Source organism: Poecile atricapillus, chromosome 37 (assembly GCF_030490865.1).
Source record: "Poecile atricapillus isolate bPoeAtr1 chromosome 37, bPoeAtr1.hap1, whole genome shotgun sequence".
NCBI lineage: Eukaryota > Metazoa > Chordata > Aves > Passeriformes > Paridae > Poecile > Poecile atricapillus.
In genome coordinates, this window is record NC_081285.1 from 1,969,775 (window position 1) to 1,984,800 (window position 15,026).

General features: G+C 61.1%; 2 protein-coding genes, 1 long non-coding RNA gene and 1 other non-coding gene across 4 annotated transcripts; 2 read left to right on the forward strand and 2 right to left on the reverse strand.

The window, feature by feature from the left end:
• The first annotated feature begins 5,210 nt into the window (after positions 1-5,210).
• Positions 5,211-5,398, forward strand: LOC131591176 (U2 spliceosomal RNA). Its single transcript, XR_009280278.1, has one exon. It is a non-coding gene; the product is annotated as a U2 spliceosomal RNA (small nuclear RNA).
• A 258-nt stretch (positions 5,399-5,656) lies between these two features.
• On the forward strand, positions 5,657-7,802 carry ZNHIT2 (zinc finger HIT-type containing 2). The gene has a single exon (XM_058861608.1). The coding sequence runs from the start codon at positions 5,767-5,769 to the stop codon at positions 7,123-7,125; it is 1,359 nt and encodes a 452-aa protein (XP_058717591.1). The 5' UTR covers positions 5,657-5,766; the 3' UTR covers positions 7,126-7,802.
• Positions 7,803-7,903: 101 nt separating this feature from the next.
• Positions 7,904-13,228, reverse strand: LOC131591036 (delta(14)-sterol reductase TM7SF2-like). Its single transcript, XM_058861465.1, has 12 exons — positions 13,217-13,228; positions 13,024-13,107; positions 12,374-12,450; positions 11,303-11,693; positions 11,109-11,148; positions 10,593-10,667; positions 10,418-10,515; positions 9,776-9,889; positions 9,240-9,402; positions 8,892-8,972; positions 8,670-8,792; positions 7,904-8,367 (listed from the first exon to the last, which is right to left on the reverse strand). Exons 1-12 carry the CDS (start codon positions 13,226-13,228, stop codon positions 8,213-8,215), a joined length of 1,413 nt encoding a protein of 470 aa, XP_058717448.1. The 3' UTR covers positions 7,904-8,212.
• A 64-nt stretch (positions 13,229-13,292) lies between these two features.
• Positions 13,293-14,982, reverse strand: LOC131591134 (uncharacterized). The gene is made up of 4 exons (XR_009280264.1): positions 14,379-14,982; positions 13,735-13,820; positions 13,447-13,476; positions 13,293-13,334 (listed from the first exon to the last, which is right to left on the reverse strand). It is a non-coding gene; the product is annotated as an uncharacterized LOC131591134 (long non-coding RNA).
• Between the last annotated feature and the right edge of the window lie 44 nt (positions 14,983-15,026).

Here is a 15,026-nt window from a genome sequence, read left to right on the forward strand (position 1 = left end):
CCCGGGAGAGCCGCGGCTTCGCTGAGCGGGACCCCAGAGAGAGGAGAGCCCCAGAGCCGCAAAGCCGGGACCCCGAGAGGGGGGGACCCCTGGGATTGCCGGGACCCCGGCGGGGGTGCTGGGGCTGGAGGGGCGGCATGGCCGGGAAAGGGGTTTGGGGCTCCCGGTGCCGGCAGTGGCTGCTCCCAGCAAGAGCCCAGTGATGCCAGTTTGAGCACTGTTGCGAAAAACGAGGTTCACATTTTTTATATATAAAATTTAAAAAGTTTAATAGAATGACAAATTGGAGACAGTAATAAAGCAGAAGGAACAAATAGGGCCCGGTGCTTAGCATTCGGCTAAGAGTACACCTTAGTAAGAAAGTGTTATAGAGAGATATTATCTATATCGGAGCCGAGAAGATTGATCTGTTGGGGAGGAGGGAGCCAAACAATGGAACATCTTAAACTTAAGAGGAATGTTTGAATCATGTGTAGGAATTTATGAGTATTTAATAGATTTGTGTTTTCAAGGGACAACCCTTTGTCACTAAGGCATGCTCTTGGCTGAACGCTGAGGCACCAGGGTGTATTTCTTAATTTTGCTTTATTTCTGTCTAATTGTCTTTCTATTAAACTTTTAAAATTTAATAAAAAAATGTGAACCTCGTTTTGCACGAAAGGATTGTCCCTTTTGACTTTAATGTCCAGAATTGCTGCCAAAAAAAGCAGAGGAACTTGTTTAGGCCCAGCACAGAGACCCTTGGATGCACTTTCTCTGCTTTATTCCCAACACAGATTTTCTGGCTGCAAAATATTTGTGGCATAATTTGCCCTTTTATCCCTTTTTCCTCCCTAATTTCTGAAGGTGTAAGATTATAACAAAACACTGACATGCACAAAGAGCAGTATAGTAAAATTTATAGTCTTGTGTTTTCTCTCATGAAGTGATGGCTTTTATGTAGGTTGCTCAACATAATAGCTTTTACCTTTTATTGTTTTACCAGGGAAACCACGTATCTTTAAGGGGAAATAATTGCTGAGAAGTTACTTCAAAAATTCAATTACTTACAAAATCTGAAGTCTTTTGTGCAGAAGTCTTTGTGGCACTGGTGCAGAAATTATTGTTTTGAAAGCTCAAACCATTGCTTAAATTCACTGGTAAAACTAGAGACTGTAAGCCACAGGTGGATGGATAAAACAATCCGCAGTTACTACTCTTGAGCTTTCTTGCACCTTCCTTTGAAGCACTGGGGACTAGTCTAGTCCTAAACTAAGCACCTGGCCTCCCCTGCCAGGAGGGAAGGTGTGGTAGTTTGGCTTTTAGGGAAAGAGGTGGAAACCACCCACGGAAAGTGATTTCTTCAAGAGAAGCTGCTGGGAGTTTCTTCTGTGGTTGGGATCAGGCCAATGGCTGGGCAGTTCTGAGAGCTGACAGAATTTTGCACCACTGAAAAGTAAGGTCACCTTCGTGAATATCACCTTTTAAAACCCAATCCCAGGAACTTCTCTCTCTTTGTTTGTGGCCTCGGAAGGTAGCAGGGCTCTGGTGCGGGGGGGTCCCTCCCGGGAACCCTCCAGGTCCAATTCCAGCTGAAGCCCTTCCCAGGGAGGGCCCTGGCCTGCACAGATGGCTCCAGGTGGGGGTGGTTTGGATCTGGGAGGAATCCTGCTCCCTTCAAAAATTTTGGAGGCATAACCCTGCTCTCAGGCACGGGCCCCTGGACACGAATGGCAGCCCTTTTCCAAGAGAAAGAAAACTCACCCCGCAGGTTCCTGCTGTCAGTTTGTCAGAGGTGTTTGGCACTCCAAGGGCAGCCACGAATTCTGTGTGGGGATGGCTTGGGTCCAGGAGGAATCCTGCTCCACCCGTAATTTTCGGAGGGAGAAGCTCAATCACTGCCACCAGGCCCCCAGACACGAACAGCAGCCCTTTTCCATGGGAAACAAATTCATCCCCCCGGGATCCTGATGTCGGTTTGTCAGAGGCGTTTGGCAGGCCAAGGGCAGCCTGAGTTGAAGGTGGGAGCACCTTGTGCCTGGGAGAACCGTTCGTAACTTTTGGAGGCAGAAGCCCATTCCCAGCCACGGGCCCCTGGGCATGAACAGCATCCCTGTGAAAAATGAGGTTCACATAATTTTTATAGAATTTAAAAGTTTAATAAAAAAACAATTAGGAAAAAAAAATAAAGTAAAATATACAAATACGGCCGGGTGTCTCTGCATTCAGCCAAGAGAGCACACCTTACTGACAAAAAAAGAACCCTACTACATATCCATAAATTCTCATACATATTCATACATTCTTCTTAGGATCTTTGGTGTTCTTCTGTTTAGTTTTCTCTTGCCCTCTTCCCAATAGATCAGTCTTCTTGGCGCCATTGAGATTTACATCCCCTGATACCAGAAATGCAATAAATCCGTCTCCCCAGAGTTCTGGTCACTGCTGTCTTCATCTGGATAAGATAGTTTACAAAAGGAAAAAGAAAGTGTCTCCAGCTATCTTTTTCAGTCTTTGGGTTATACAGACAAAAGTAGTTTTTATTTTAATACTATGCCATAGCCTAACATATATGTATTATACCACTATTTCTAAGTTTCATCAATAACAGAAATAAAGAAAACTATATTAATGCAACAAAAATTTCCATTCTTATACACATAACATTCATTTTAATATTTGCGAAAAGCCAACAATATATGTATCTATAACAATCCCTTTTCCAGCTCCTCTGACCTACTGAAGTATCTTAAAATAGCCATGAAAAATCCCTTAACAATGAGTAAAAAATCCCAGAAAGTTAAAAAAAAACCCTTCCAAAATCCTGTTAATATCTTTAGAAGTCCTGAAGAAAATCTCAAAAAAACCTGCTCAGCCTTCAAACCCTTCCTGTTGCTCCCTAGCCCGCAGATGTCATCCCCATCTTTTTGCAGTGGGTCTTGTTGTCCTCGAGGGTTCTGATGTTGTCCTGGTGTTAGCGTTCAGGAACACACATAATCACAAATGATTATATGAAGGTGCTTTATTGAAGAGCTCTGGGTGTCAGGGGTACACAGACCCAAATCTGACCCGATTTAGTTTTGAGTTGAACTTATTTTATACTCTATCGTTATGCAACTTACATATTAATTATTAAACTTACATTGTTCTATTGTATGCATTGTTTTTACCCAAGCATGGATTTCTCTTGACCTCCCCCAGCCCCCTAACATTGTTCCTCATGTTCTTTAAACAATAATTATATCTAACCACATCTAACAATTGTATCATTTATCATATAGTGATTATACAGGTGCAGTTTGACCTGATCTTTAGCAAGCACAAGGCCTAACATTTCCCAGGGCTTTCCAAACCTTTCTTTCTAAGTCTCCGAATTTTCTAAGGTTTTAGAACCTTTTACTATCAAGGGGAGAGAGAGCAGGGAGAGCAGGGGAGGAGAGGTTGGAAAAAGGGAGGGAGGGAGTAAGAGAGCGAGGCTCTTGTTAAAATCCAATATATGCTTTCCTATAATGAATATTCTAATTTTTAGTAACCAATCACCATGATACACACCCACTAAAAATTTACATACAGCCTATGAGCTTCCCCATATTAACATACAGTGTTGCATTTTAAACTCTAAAAAGCTTTACAAGTTCTTTCCTTGCTTCTTGACCTTTGGATTCTCCATCAGCAGAAGGACATTGTTTTGTCAGCAGGGATTCTCCTTTAGCTGGCTAGGCTATTGTTCTTTGGTCATACAGTAACCAGTACTCTGGATCTTATGACTCAAAGCAGGCTTTCATTTCTATTTCGATTCTAGGTTTCATATTTTCAGAATCTTTTGTTAAACAATCATATTCACAAGGTTTCCCTGTTTCATCTTCCCCAACAAACTCAACCCCTCAATGCCCCGAGCGGAGTTCAGAGGTGGCACCTGGCAGTGCCAGAGCCCAGGTTCCTGGTGATTTTATTCTGGGAGAAACCGAGGTGCTGCCTCCTAAAACTGCAAACAGTGCAGGGTTTGTCCTGGCCTTCCCCAATCCTCTCCCAGTTCCTCACCAGCACCCCCGTTCCCTCCCCAGTGCAACCCAGTGACCCCGGAAAAATGGAAGGTGTTTGAGAGGAAAAGGAGTTGAAATGGAGGGGAAAAAACAACTTTTCCTTAATTATCTTTTTTTATTATTATTATTTAAATTAAGGGGGAATCCCTTTTCCCCTGTAATTTTAAGGGTTTAAAATTAAGAAAACCACTCATTTTTGTGATTTGGGGGTGTTTTGATAGACAGGGAATCACCATTTTGCATTATTTTCCGGTTTAAGTGAAAGGGGAAAACCTTTGTGGTGCCATTCAATAGATTTGAATCGAGGCAAAGCACCCCCTTTTCATCAGGTCAAGGTTTGAATTGAGAGGGAAACACGGTTGTCTCTGGTTTTAAAGGGCTTCCCTTGAGAGGAACCTCTTTATTTCCCGTTTAATATTTTAATAATTTCCCGTTTTATTTCCCTGTCAAGGGTGGGAGGAATGACGGGTTTGTCTTTACAAACAAGCTGAGGGTCTGAAACTATCACTGAGAGATAAAAGAAACAATGGGATGTATTCCACTGATTGATAAAAATCCCATCATTGACTGATGGGAAAGATATTTGCCTTTACAAACAAACTGTGGGACTGGATATTGAAAGATGAAAGAGACACTGAGGAAACACCATAAATTCCATAAGAATTAAAAATTAAGAGGGAGGGTTGTACATTTGAGGGGAATCTTGGGTATCAGGCATCTGGGGAAGTCTCAACCTCTCAGGTACCTCAGCCTATGGGGAAAGAGAGAGGGACATGGCTGGGAAATTCGGATAAAAGGGAGGCTGCGCCCTCCAAAAATCGAGAGACCCCAGGGGAGTGGCCCATGGCCTCTCCCTTTATTCGAATAAAGTAAAAGGACTCCTCCGTCCCCTTTTTGGACATAAACCTCTGGTGTTCGTGGATTAATTTTCGTGACCAGGGGGACCCTTCATTTGAAGGGGCTTTCACAGGAGGAAAATCGCGGGGAGCGGTGGCGCGGCTTGCGGAGAATGAGGGGCGGGGTTGTCAAAAAGAGAGGGCTATGGAAACGAAATGGAATTAAATTAAAATATATTAAATTAAATTGGCTAGGGAGAAGCTGTCGGGAGGGGTATTCATGGAGATTTGCGGGGTTCAGGGGGTGCCCCTAAGGGCGAGAAGATGTAGCCAGGGTTGGGCTCAGTGCATGCGAGGGGCTCTGTCAGCGCTAAGCTCAGGTGTGGTATCTGCTCTTATCAGTTTAATATCTGATACGTCCTCGATGAGAGGACTTCATGTTAAACGGAGTTTTGGGCTCGGGAGTTGGACCCGGAGCTTGGTCCCTGCGCTCCGTGCATCGTCCCGGTATTGCAGTGCCCCGGGAGCAGCAGATGTGCTACAGCCGACATGGGGATCTGTCGTGACTCTATCGCGACATCAGCCACGCTCCGCAGCTCGCTCCCTCCACTCCCTCCCGGCATCGCGGTGCCCCCGGGAGCGATGTCGGGGAACTTCGAGTGGTAAAAAAACAGAGCGAGGAAGGAGATGCTGATAATGACAGCAGTTCTGTGATAAAATATCACTGCAGCCTGCAGAGAAGGCGGCGCCGCCGGCTGGGGATCCCGCCAGCCCTTCCTGCTCAGCTCGCACCCGGAGCGTCTCCTGGCCCGGTCCCTCCTGGCCCGGGCGCTCATTAGGGGGAGCGTTAATTAGCTGGTGCTGCGGGTGCGCGGGGAAAAGAGCCGAGTGCTGCCGGAAATTGCCGAATGCCGGGGCGAGAGCGCGCGGCCGAGCCGAGCCGCAGAGATTGGCGGAACGCGATCGAGGGGGCGGGGAAAGCCGGGCCGCGGCCCCTGATTGGTCAATCGGCTCCGTGGGGCGGGGCCAGGCGTGCCGGGCGCTGTGGCGCCGGAAGTGCGGAGTCAGACGCTGAGATGGCGGCGGCGGAGCAGGTTCTGTGCGGGGTCTGCAGCGCCTCTGCGTCCCGCTACACGTGCCCGCGCTGCCACCGCTGCCTCTGTTCCCTGCGCTGCTACCGCGCCCACGGCGCCTGCGCCGAGGCCTTTTACCGCGATCAGGTTCTTGAGGCGTTGCGCGCTGAGCGCTGTTCCCCCCCGGGCCCCACGCCGCCCGGGCTGCGCGAACTACTCGAGCCCGGGGCTCCAGCGGGGCCTACGGGCCGCGGGCTGTGGGAACAGCTCAGCGAGGCGGAGCGCGACGGGTTCCGGCGGCTGCTGAGTTCCGGAGAGGCCGCGGCGCTGCTGCCGCGGTGGCGACCGTGGTGGTGGCGCGGGCGGGGACGAGTGGAGGAGCTCGACGACGGCTCGGGGGCCGAGGAGGAGGACGGTGAAGGTCGGCCCGGCCCCGCGCCGCCCGTCCCGAGCTCGGTGCCCCCGCTGAGCGCCCTCCGCGCCGCGCCGCCGTCTCCCTTGGTGCGGTTCCAGCTGCCGAACGCGCTGTTCGGTTACGCCTTCGCGCTGAGCCTGCACGGCGGGGACGAGACGCTGCTCCCCGAGATTCCCGACACCGCCGTCGCCGCCTCGGCCGCGCTCCGCGACCGCCGCCCCTTCAGCAGCACGGCCGAGGCGCTGCTGAGCGCCCGGCAGGACGCCCGGGCCGCGGGGCTGCCCCTGAGTCCCCTCGGCGACAGCGGGGCGCTCCTGGCCGTGGCGCAGCTGCTCGAGGGTCGCGACAGTCGCGACCCCGGCGCCGACGTGGCAGCGGCTTTGTGGCACCTGTGGCGGCTGCTGAAGGCGGGGACGCGGGCGCTGCCGTCCCCCGAGCGGGGCCGCTTCCGACAGGCCCGCAGGAAGGTCGGGTTCCTGCTGAGCTGGAGCCGGGGAGCCACCGAGGAGCTCGCCCAGCTCGCCCAGGAGGCGCGGGCGGTTCACGCCGAGGTGGCCGCCGAGGAGGCGGTGGTGGCCCAAATCAGGGAGGGGCTGGAGAAGATGTGGGGAAGCCCCCGGCCGCCCTCCAGGGAGGGGCGGGTGGATGGGGCGCTCTGGATGGTCACGGACGGGGCTCGGCCGCTCAGGGAGGTTCCCGGGGGTCCCCGGCCGCCCCCGGGTGCCGGTGCTGACAAGGGGGGGGCGCAGGGTCGGCGGCTGATCGAGGAGCTGGACTGAGATGGGGAGACCCCAAGGAAACGCCCCTGGGAGAGAATCCGCTGGTGAAGGGACGGGACTGGTGAGCGTCCGAAGGAACCAGGCCCGGGAAAGCTGCTGGGAAGGGACAGCACTGAACGGCCAAGGGAACCGTGCCTGGAGTGACTCGCGTTCAGCCGTGGGACCGGGCAGATCCTGGCGGAGGAGACCCCGCTCACATCCGGCAAACCAGTCCGAGGAATGATGGCACTCATCAAGGAACGGGACTCGCTGAGAGAGGGGATTCAGGAGAGAACCTGCCCCTCGGGGATCCAGACTAAGGAAGAGCCAAGGAACCAGACCCAGAATTGCTCGTTAAGGGCCAGGACTAAAGAACATTCCACAAACAAGTGCTGGGACGTTCACCGAGGAGTGGGACTCATTAAGGATGGGACTAACGAGTGGTGAAATACCATTAGGAGAGACCCTGAATTAATTAAGGCTCTGGCCTAAGGTAAGGGTGGGAAAGCTGCAGTAAGGGATGGGAGTAACCAGATCCCAAAGAAACGGAATCAGGAGCGACCTTCCTTCTTAACGACCTGGCTAAAGAACATCCTGGAATGAACGGACCCCAAACAAGTTATTTGTGGTAATTAACGAGTGTGGGCACTGATTAATTAATTAATGTGGGTGCTGATTAATGAAGGGGGCACTAATTAATAAAAGGGGGTGCTGATGAGCGCAGGCATTGATTAATGAGGGAGGCACTGATGAGTGAAGGCGAGATTGGAGGCACCAATGAAGGTGGGCATTAAAAAAGCCAGGAAAGGTGGGGAGATGCCAAGACTTTATTACAAAGTGATCCACAGTAACGGGGCTGAGGAACCCTGTGTGACCTGGAGGCCCTGCAGAAGTGGGGAGGGGGTCCTTGGGGAGTCCCGGGGGAGTCCCAGGGGGTCCCTCAGTTGATTTGAGGGGTCCCGGCAGTGTCAGTAAATGGTGGTGGGGGTCCCGGAGGTGCCTCAGTAGATGGGGCAGGGGAGCTGGGAGCTCCACAGTGGATGTGAGGAATCCCAAGAGGGTCCCTCCTTGGATCTCGGGGGTTGCAGGAGGGGTCTCGGAGGAGCCCTCAGTAGACGAGGGGCAGCAGGCGGTGGGGGACGCGCTGGCACAGCCCCCCCCAGGCCTCCCCAAAGCGGCGCCGCTGCTGCCGCTCCCCCGCGACCGCTCGGAGCTCCCGGAGCGCGGCCCCCGCCAGGAGCAGCAGCAGCGGCGGGGACAGGCCTGGGGGGGACAAGGGGGGGTCAGGGGGGTCACAGGCCTCAGGGGGACATGGAGAGCCCGACTGTGGGGGGCTGTTGGGTGGGGGAGGGTCTGGGTGTTGGGGAAGGGCTCGGGGAGATCCAGAGGTTTGATGCCGGGGGTGGCAGGGGGAGGCAGATGTTTGGGGGTTCAGGGGACACCTGCAGGTGTCTGCAGGGCTCGGGTGTCTGGGGAGGGTCCCAGGTGTCAGGGAGGGCTCAGGAGGGACACGGGGTTTTGGGGGGGCCCCACAGAAGGAGGGGCGAGGTGAGGGGGGGTCTCACCGCAGGGAAGGGTCCAGCCCAACGCCATCAGCAGCTCCCCGAGGTCGTCGGGCCGGCGGACGAGCCCCCACCAGCCCCCCGCCAGCAGCACCTGCCCCGTGGCCGTGGGGACTGTGGGGAGCCCTGCAGGGGAAACAGGAGTTTGTGGGGCCCCCCAGGCTCAGGGAGCCCAGATTTGGGGATCCTCGGCAGTTTGGGGGTCCCAGGTTTGGGGGGTCTCACCGGCCACTCGGGGGTCTTGTGGGTCACGGCTGAAGAGTCTCCTCTGGGTGGTGGCACCGTGGAAAATCCACAACCCCAGGGCTGGGGGGGAAGGGGAGGGGGATGTCAGGGCCCCCCCCAGGCCCCCCCAGAGCTCCCCACTGGAGCTTCCCAAATCCCCCCCAATTCTCAACAAACCCACCCCCATTCTGCCCTACTACCCCCCAAATAACCCCCAAACAAGCCCCAGTGCCCCCATTGACCCCAAATCCCCCCAGTTTCCCCCAAATCTTCTCCAGTGCCCCCTCATTAACACCCAAACCCTCCCCCCCTACCCCCCCAATTCTCCCAGTGCCCCCCTGTGCCCACCGTAGAGCCCCCCACAGGCGACCCCCCCGGCTCCCCCCAGCCCGTTCTGGGGTCTCTGCAGGAGCAGCAGCGCCGGGAGGGGACCCCCAAAAGGGCCCCAGGCCAGAGCCCCAAAGACTCCTAGGAACCCCCCAGGACCGCGGGGGGAATTCCTGCTCAGCTCCTGGGGAAACAGAGAGAGGTGAAACCCCACGCCCCCCCCCCCCCCGCCCCAAATACACCTCACCCCCCACAGGGACCCCAAAACCCCCTGGGGACCCCACAGACGCTCCCACTGCCCCCCTAGACCCCCCCCCAGAGTCTCCCCCGTGGACTCCCACCCATCCTGAGCCTCCCCCCGGGGTCCAACTCTCCTGGGGGGTTCCCCTCACCTGAGTGGGGGCCCCCCTTTGTCTCCCCCACATCCCCCAGTGAAGTTTTCCCCCACCATGTCCCCCCGAGCCCCCCACACACGGCTTCCCCTCACTCACCCCCTCTCACACCCCCCGTGCCCACCCGGGACCCTTCACTCGCGTGGCCCCCCCCGCGCCCCCCACCCTGAGGCGCCGCAGCACCGGGACCCCCTGAGCGGCCACCACGAGCAGGAGGGGCAGCGATGGGGACCCCCAAAGCCGCTGCTGCTCCCCCAGAGCCGCTGCCAGCACCAGCAGCTGGGGGGGACATCGGGGACACGGGGGGGACACACGGGGGGGGCACAGACAGGGGAAAGAGCTCGTCAGCCTCTGTGCCCACCCCTTATCCCAGTGCTCCCAGTCCCTCCCAGTTTGCCTCCAATAACCTCAACCACCCCCTTCATTCTCCCCAGATCATCCAGAAACCCCCGCGCCCACCCACTGTCCCCCACTTGTTCTCTCAGTCCCCCCAGTGCCCACTCAAGCCCCTCCCAGTGCTCCCCAGTTCCCGCCAGCTCCCCCCAGTCACTCCCAGTGCTCCCCAGTTTCCGCCAGCTCCCTCCAGTCACTCCCAGTGCCCCCCAGTCACTCCCAGTGCTCCCCAGTTCCTGCCAGCTGCCCCCCAGTCACTCCCAGTGCTCCCCAGTTCCCGCCAGCTGCCCCCCAGTCACTCCCAGTGCTCCCCAGTTCCTGCCAGTTCCCCCCAGCGCTCCCCAGTTCCCCTCAATCCTCCCCAGTGCCCCCCAGTCGCTCCCAGCCCCCCCAGTCCCCCCAGTGCCCCCTTACCCAGGCACAGAGCCCAACCCGCTCCCAGTGGAGACTCTCGGGGGGCTCCGGTGGGGACCCCAGTTCCCCCCCCACGAAGAATTCGTACACGGGGTGTCCTGGGGGGGGAAGGGACACGGCCTCAGCACCTCGGGATCCCCGCAGCCCCCCCAGCCCCCCCCAGCCCCCCACTCACCGGTGCCGCCCCCCCGCAGTCGCCGCCGTGCGAGGAGGACGAGCCCGAGCCCGAAGGCGACGCTGGACGCGGCCGCTGCCAGCGGGGGGAGGAGGGGGCACAGGGGGGGCAGGGGGACCCCCAGGGCCAGCGCCCCCCCCAGGGCCCCCCCCAGCGCCAACAGCCCTGAGCCAGCGGCAGTGAGAGCTGCGACCCCCGAAGGGACCCCCTGACACCCCCCAGCCTGCACCCAAACCCCCCCACCCAAACCCCCCCAGCCTGCACCCAAACCCCCACCCAAACCCCCCAGCCTGCACCCAAACCCCCCCACCCAAACCCCCCCAGCCTGCACCCAACCCCCACCCAAACCCCCTTGCCCCCCCCCAGCCCCCCCCCAGACTCCCATCAGGACCCCCGGCCCCTCCCGACCCCTCCAAAGGGACCCCGAGCCCAGAACCCCCCCAGGGACCCCTGCCACCCCCCCCGGAGGGGGCACCCTGAGCTCCCCCCCACGCCCCCCCAGGGCTCCCCACTCACAGCCGAGGTCCCAGAGGGGTCCGGGGGTCTCACGGGGGCTCTGGGGACAGGGGGCTCACCCTGAGACCCCCCCTGGCCCCCACCTCCAGCCCTCCCCCGAAACCCGCGACCCCTCCTTCCACCCCCCGAGCCCACCGGCTCCCCACCCCCTCCCACTGCCCCCCTCCCCGACCCACCCCCAAATCCCCCCTCACCCTCGGGGGTCTCCAGCAGCTCCCGAGCCCGTGCGCGCCCACCCAGGCCAGGACGAGCGCCAGGGTGAGGGGGGTGGGCAGGGCCGGGGCGGGGGTCCCCCAGCCCTCCCCCTCCCCAGGCTCGCGCTCACGACCCCCACCAGCCCCAGCGGCAGCAGCAGCGTCAGAGCCCCCGCGCCTGGCGGGGCAGGGGGCGGCTGAGCCCCCACCCCCGGCAAAGGGACCCCGGGACGCCTCCCCCGCCCGAGGAAAGGGGCCCGGGTGCGGCCCCCTCCCCAAAAAGCGGACACCGGTCACTCCCCCCGCCCCCCGCAGGGCCGGGAGCCCCCAAAGAGGGGTCCCCGGTGGGACCCCAGCCCCTCCCGGAACAGGACCCGCGGCTCCGGACACGCTTCCCCACCCCCCAAAAGGCTTCAGGGACCCCCTCCCTCACCCCCACCCCAAAACAGGGGACCCGGCCGTGCCCCCCCCCCTCGTTACCCCAGGGCCCCCCAAATTCCAGCTCGGGGCTCGGGGGGGCTCGGGGGGGCTCCATGGCCGGGGGAGGGCCGGGCCAGAGCGGGGATTTGGGGAGGGGTCCGGGGGACCGGGCTCCGCCCCCGGGGCGTGGCCTGGCCCCGTCACCGCGCCCTCACACGGGTGACGTCACCGCCCCTCACACGGGTTACGTCACCGCGCCCCCAGCCGGGTTACGTCACCGCGCCGCGCGCCGATTGGCTGCAGACCGCCCCGCCCCGCTCTTAAAGAGACAGAGACCCCCTTCGGGTGCTCCGTGACGTCACGAACGCGTATTGACAGCACCACGGCCACAGCAAAATCTCCGTTTAATGAACAGAGCAGGGGGGGGGCAGCACACACGGAACGGGGTCCCGGGGGTCCCGGCACACCACGGGGACCTCACCGACCGCGGGGCCCCCGCACCGGGGGTGCCTCTCCCGGGGTCCCTCACACCAGGACGGGGGCTGTGCTCGGGGTCCTACCCCGGGGGGCTCGAGGGTCTCAGGAGGGTCCCACGAGCGTCTCTCTCGCACGGGGGGGTCCCAGGGGTCCCCTGGGGGTCCCCGGGGTCACTCCACAACGAGGTGGAACCGCTCGGCCTCCTCAAACTGGGCGTTCATGGAGGCGGCCCAAGCCTCGAGCTCTGATAGCTGGGGGGGCAACGGGGGAAAGGGGGGTCAGGGGCAATGGGGGGGCACTGGGGGGGGTCAGGGGGAATGGGGGGGTCAGGGGGCAACGGGGGGGTCAGGTGGAATGGGGGGGTCAGGGGGCACTGGGGGGGCACTGGGGGGGGTCAGGGGCAATGGGGGGGTCAGGGGTTGTTGGGGGAGCTGAGGGTCCTGGCCATTCCCAGGGGGTCAGGGGGGTCAGGGGGCAATGGGGGGGTCAGGGGGCAATGGGGGAGTCAGGGGGCAATGGGGGGGTCAGGGGGCAATGGGGGGGCAATGGGGGGGTCAGGGGTCAGAGGGGTCAGGGGTTGTTGGGGGAGCTGAGGGTCCTGGCCATTCCCAAGGGGTCTGGGGGGTCTGGGGGGCACCACAGGGGTTACAGAGTCCGGGGCTGGGGGGGCATCATCGGGGTCGGGGGGGGCAATCAGGGCACTGAGGGGAGACATTGGGACTCCAGGGGAGCGGGGGGGGTCCTGAGGGGTCGCAGGGACATTGGAGGGGTCACAGAAGGGTCCCTGGGGGGTCCCTGGGGGTCCCAGGGTGGGTGTCACTCACATCAATGGGCGTCACCTTCTTCTTCTTCCTGCGCTCGGGGCCGCCACCAATGCCGGGGAGGTCGAGGGGGGGGATCAGGGAGGGCTCGGGGGGGGCCGTGCGGGGCAGATTGAGGGGGAGGGGGCTCAGCGGGGCTCCCCCCAGCCCCCGCGGGGTTCCCCCCCCCCTCCAGGCGGCTGTAGGAGCGCCGGACCCGCTGGGCCATGGGAGAGGAGAGGGGGGAAGGGGGAGAGGAGGGGGAGGTGCAGGGGGAGGGGGAGATGGTGGGGGGGGGGGACAGGGGAGGGCTCGTTCTCCTTGTGGCTCTGGAGCTGCGGGGAGGGGAGGGGGTGTAAGTTTGGGGAGGGGAGGGCAGGGGGGGTCCCCAGATTATCAGGACCCCCTCTCCCCACCACATCCCCACCCAGCCCCCCCCCAGCTCACCCGGGGGCTCCGTCGGGGTCGCTCAGAGTCCTGTTGGGGATGGGAGGGGTCTGTGAAGCCCAAAACCGGGAACTTGACGCCCCCCCCTACCCCGAGACCCCCCCCCCAAAACCCCGGGGCTCCCGGAACACCCCCCAGGACCCCTCCCACAACCCCCTGGGACCTCCCCCCGAAATCCCCGGACTCCCTTGTGCCCCTGAGAGGCTCCAAACCCACCGAGACCCTCCCCAAACCCCTCGGTGACCCCCTCGACCCCCGGAACCCTCTCCGAGCCCCCTCCCCACTCACGGGGCTGCCCAGGAGGGTCAGGGATGTCCAGGGCGGGCCCCGCCGGGGGGCCGAGAGCACCGAGCGCTTGGAGCTGCGCCGCGAGCCTGGGGGGGGATGGGGACGGTGGGGGGGAGGGTGGGGGACGTGACCCCCAACTGCCCCCGGGACTGCCCCGAGCCCCGCCGGGAACCTCCCCCAGGGACACCCCAAACCCCACAGAGCCCGCCCGGAGCCCCGGTACCGACACCCCCATCCCACAGCCCCCCCAATCCTCCATCCCAATCCCCGTCACCCCCATCCCACAGCCCCCCCAATCCCGGCCCCCAATCCCCGACACCCCCATCCCACAGCCCCCCCAATCCCCGACACCCCCATCCCACAGCCCCCCCAATCCCGGCCCCCAATCCCCGACACCCCCATCCCACAGCCCCCCCTGTGAAACCCCCCGGCCCCGACACCCCCATCCCACAGCCCCCCCAATCCCCCACCCCAAATCCCCTCCGGATCGCTCCAAGCCGCCCCCAGCCCCACAACGCCCCCACAGCCCCGCCCGGAGCCTCCCCAAACACCCGCCGGAACCAGCCCAGCCCCAGATGCCGCCCGCGGATCCCCCCAGGACCGCCCCAGACCCCAAGAGCCGCGGGACCGGGACCCCCCCTCACCCGCCGGGGTCGCCCCCGCCGAGCGCCGCTCGCCGCCCGCTCCCGCCTTGGCCATTCGAACGGCCGGACTGACGTCATCTCCCCGCGCCGCGCGCGCAACCCATGGGCGGGGCCGGCCGCCATCTTGAGTGTGGCTTTGTCGGGGATGGGCCGCACTTCCGGGGACATCGGCCTAAAGTGACGCCATCAAGGGGCGACACACCCGGAAGCGCCAGCGGGGCAGCGCGTCGCCATAGGAACGTGTGAGTGGGGGGCAGGATTGGGGGGGGCCGGGGGGGCTCCGGGGAGCACCAGGGGCCGTCCTGGGGGTCTGGGGGTGTCCTGGGGACCTCTGAGCGGGGTTTCCGGGCGTCCCAGTGGCGCCCCGGGGTGCCCGGCGGGTTCTGGGGAGTCCTGAGGGGTCCCGGGCAGCGGGGGCGCTTTGAGGGCAGGGGACGGAGCGGGGCCCGGGGCCTGTTCTGAGGGGAGTCCGGCGGGGCCTCGGGGCTCCCGGGGACTCTGGGGGGAGCCCAGGGGGTCCCGAGCGGTCTCGGGCACCGGGAGCTTCTTGTGGGGAGGGCGAGGGGGGTCCTGGATCTTCTGGGGACCCAGAACCCCTGAGACCCCCCCGATTCCAGGGGTCCCACATGGGGGGGGCTCCACGGAGGA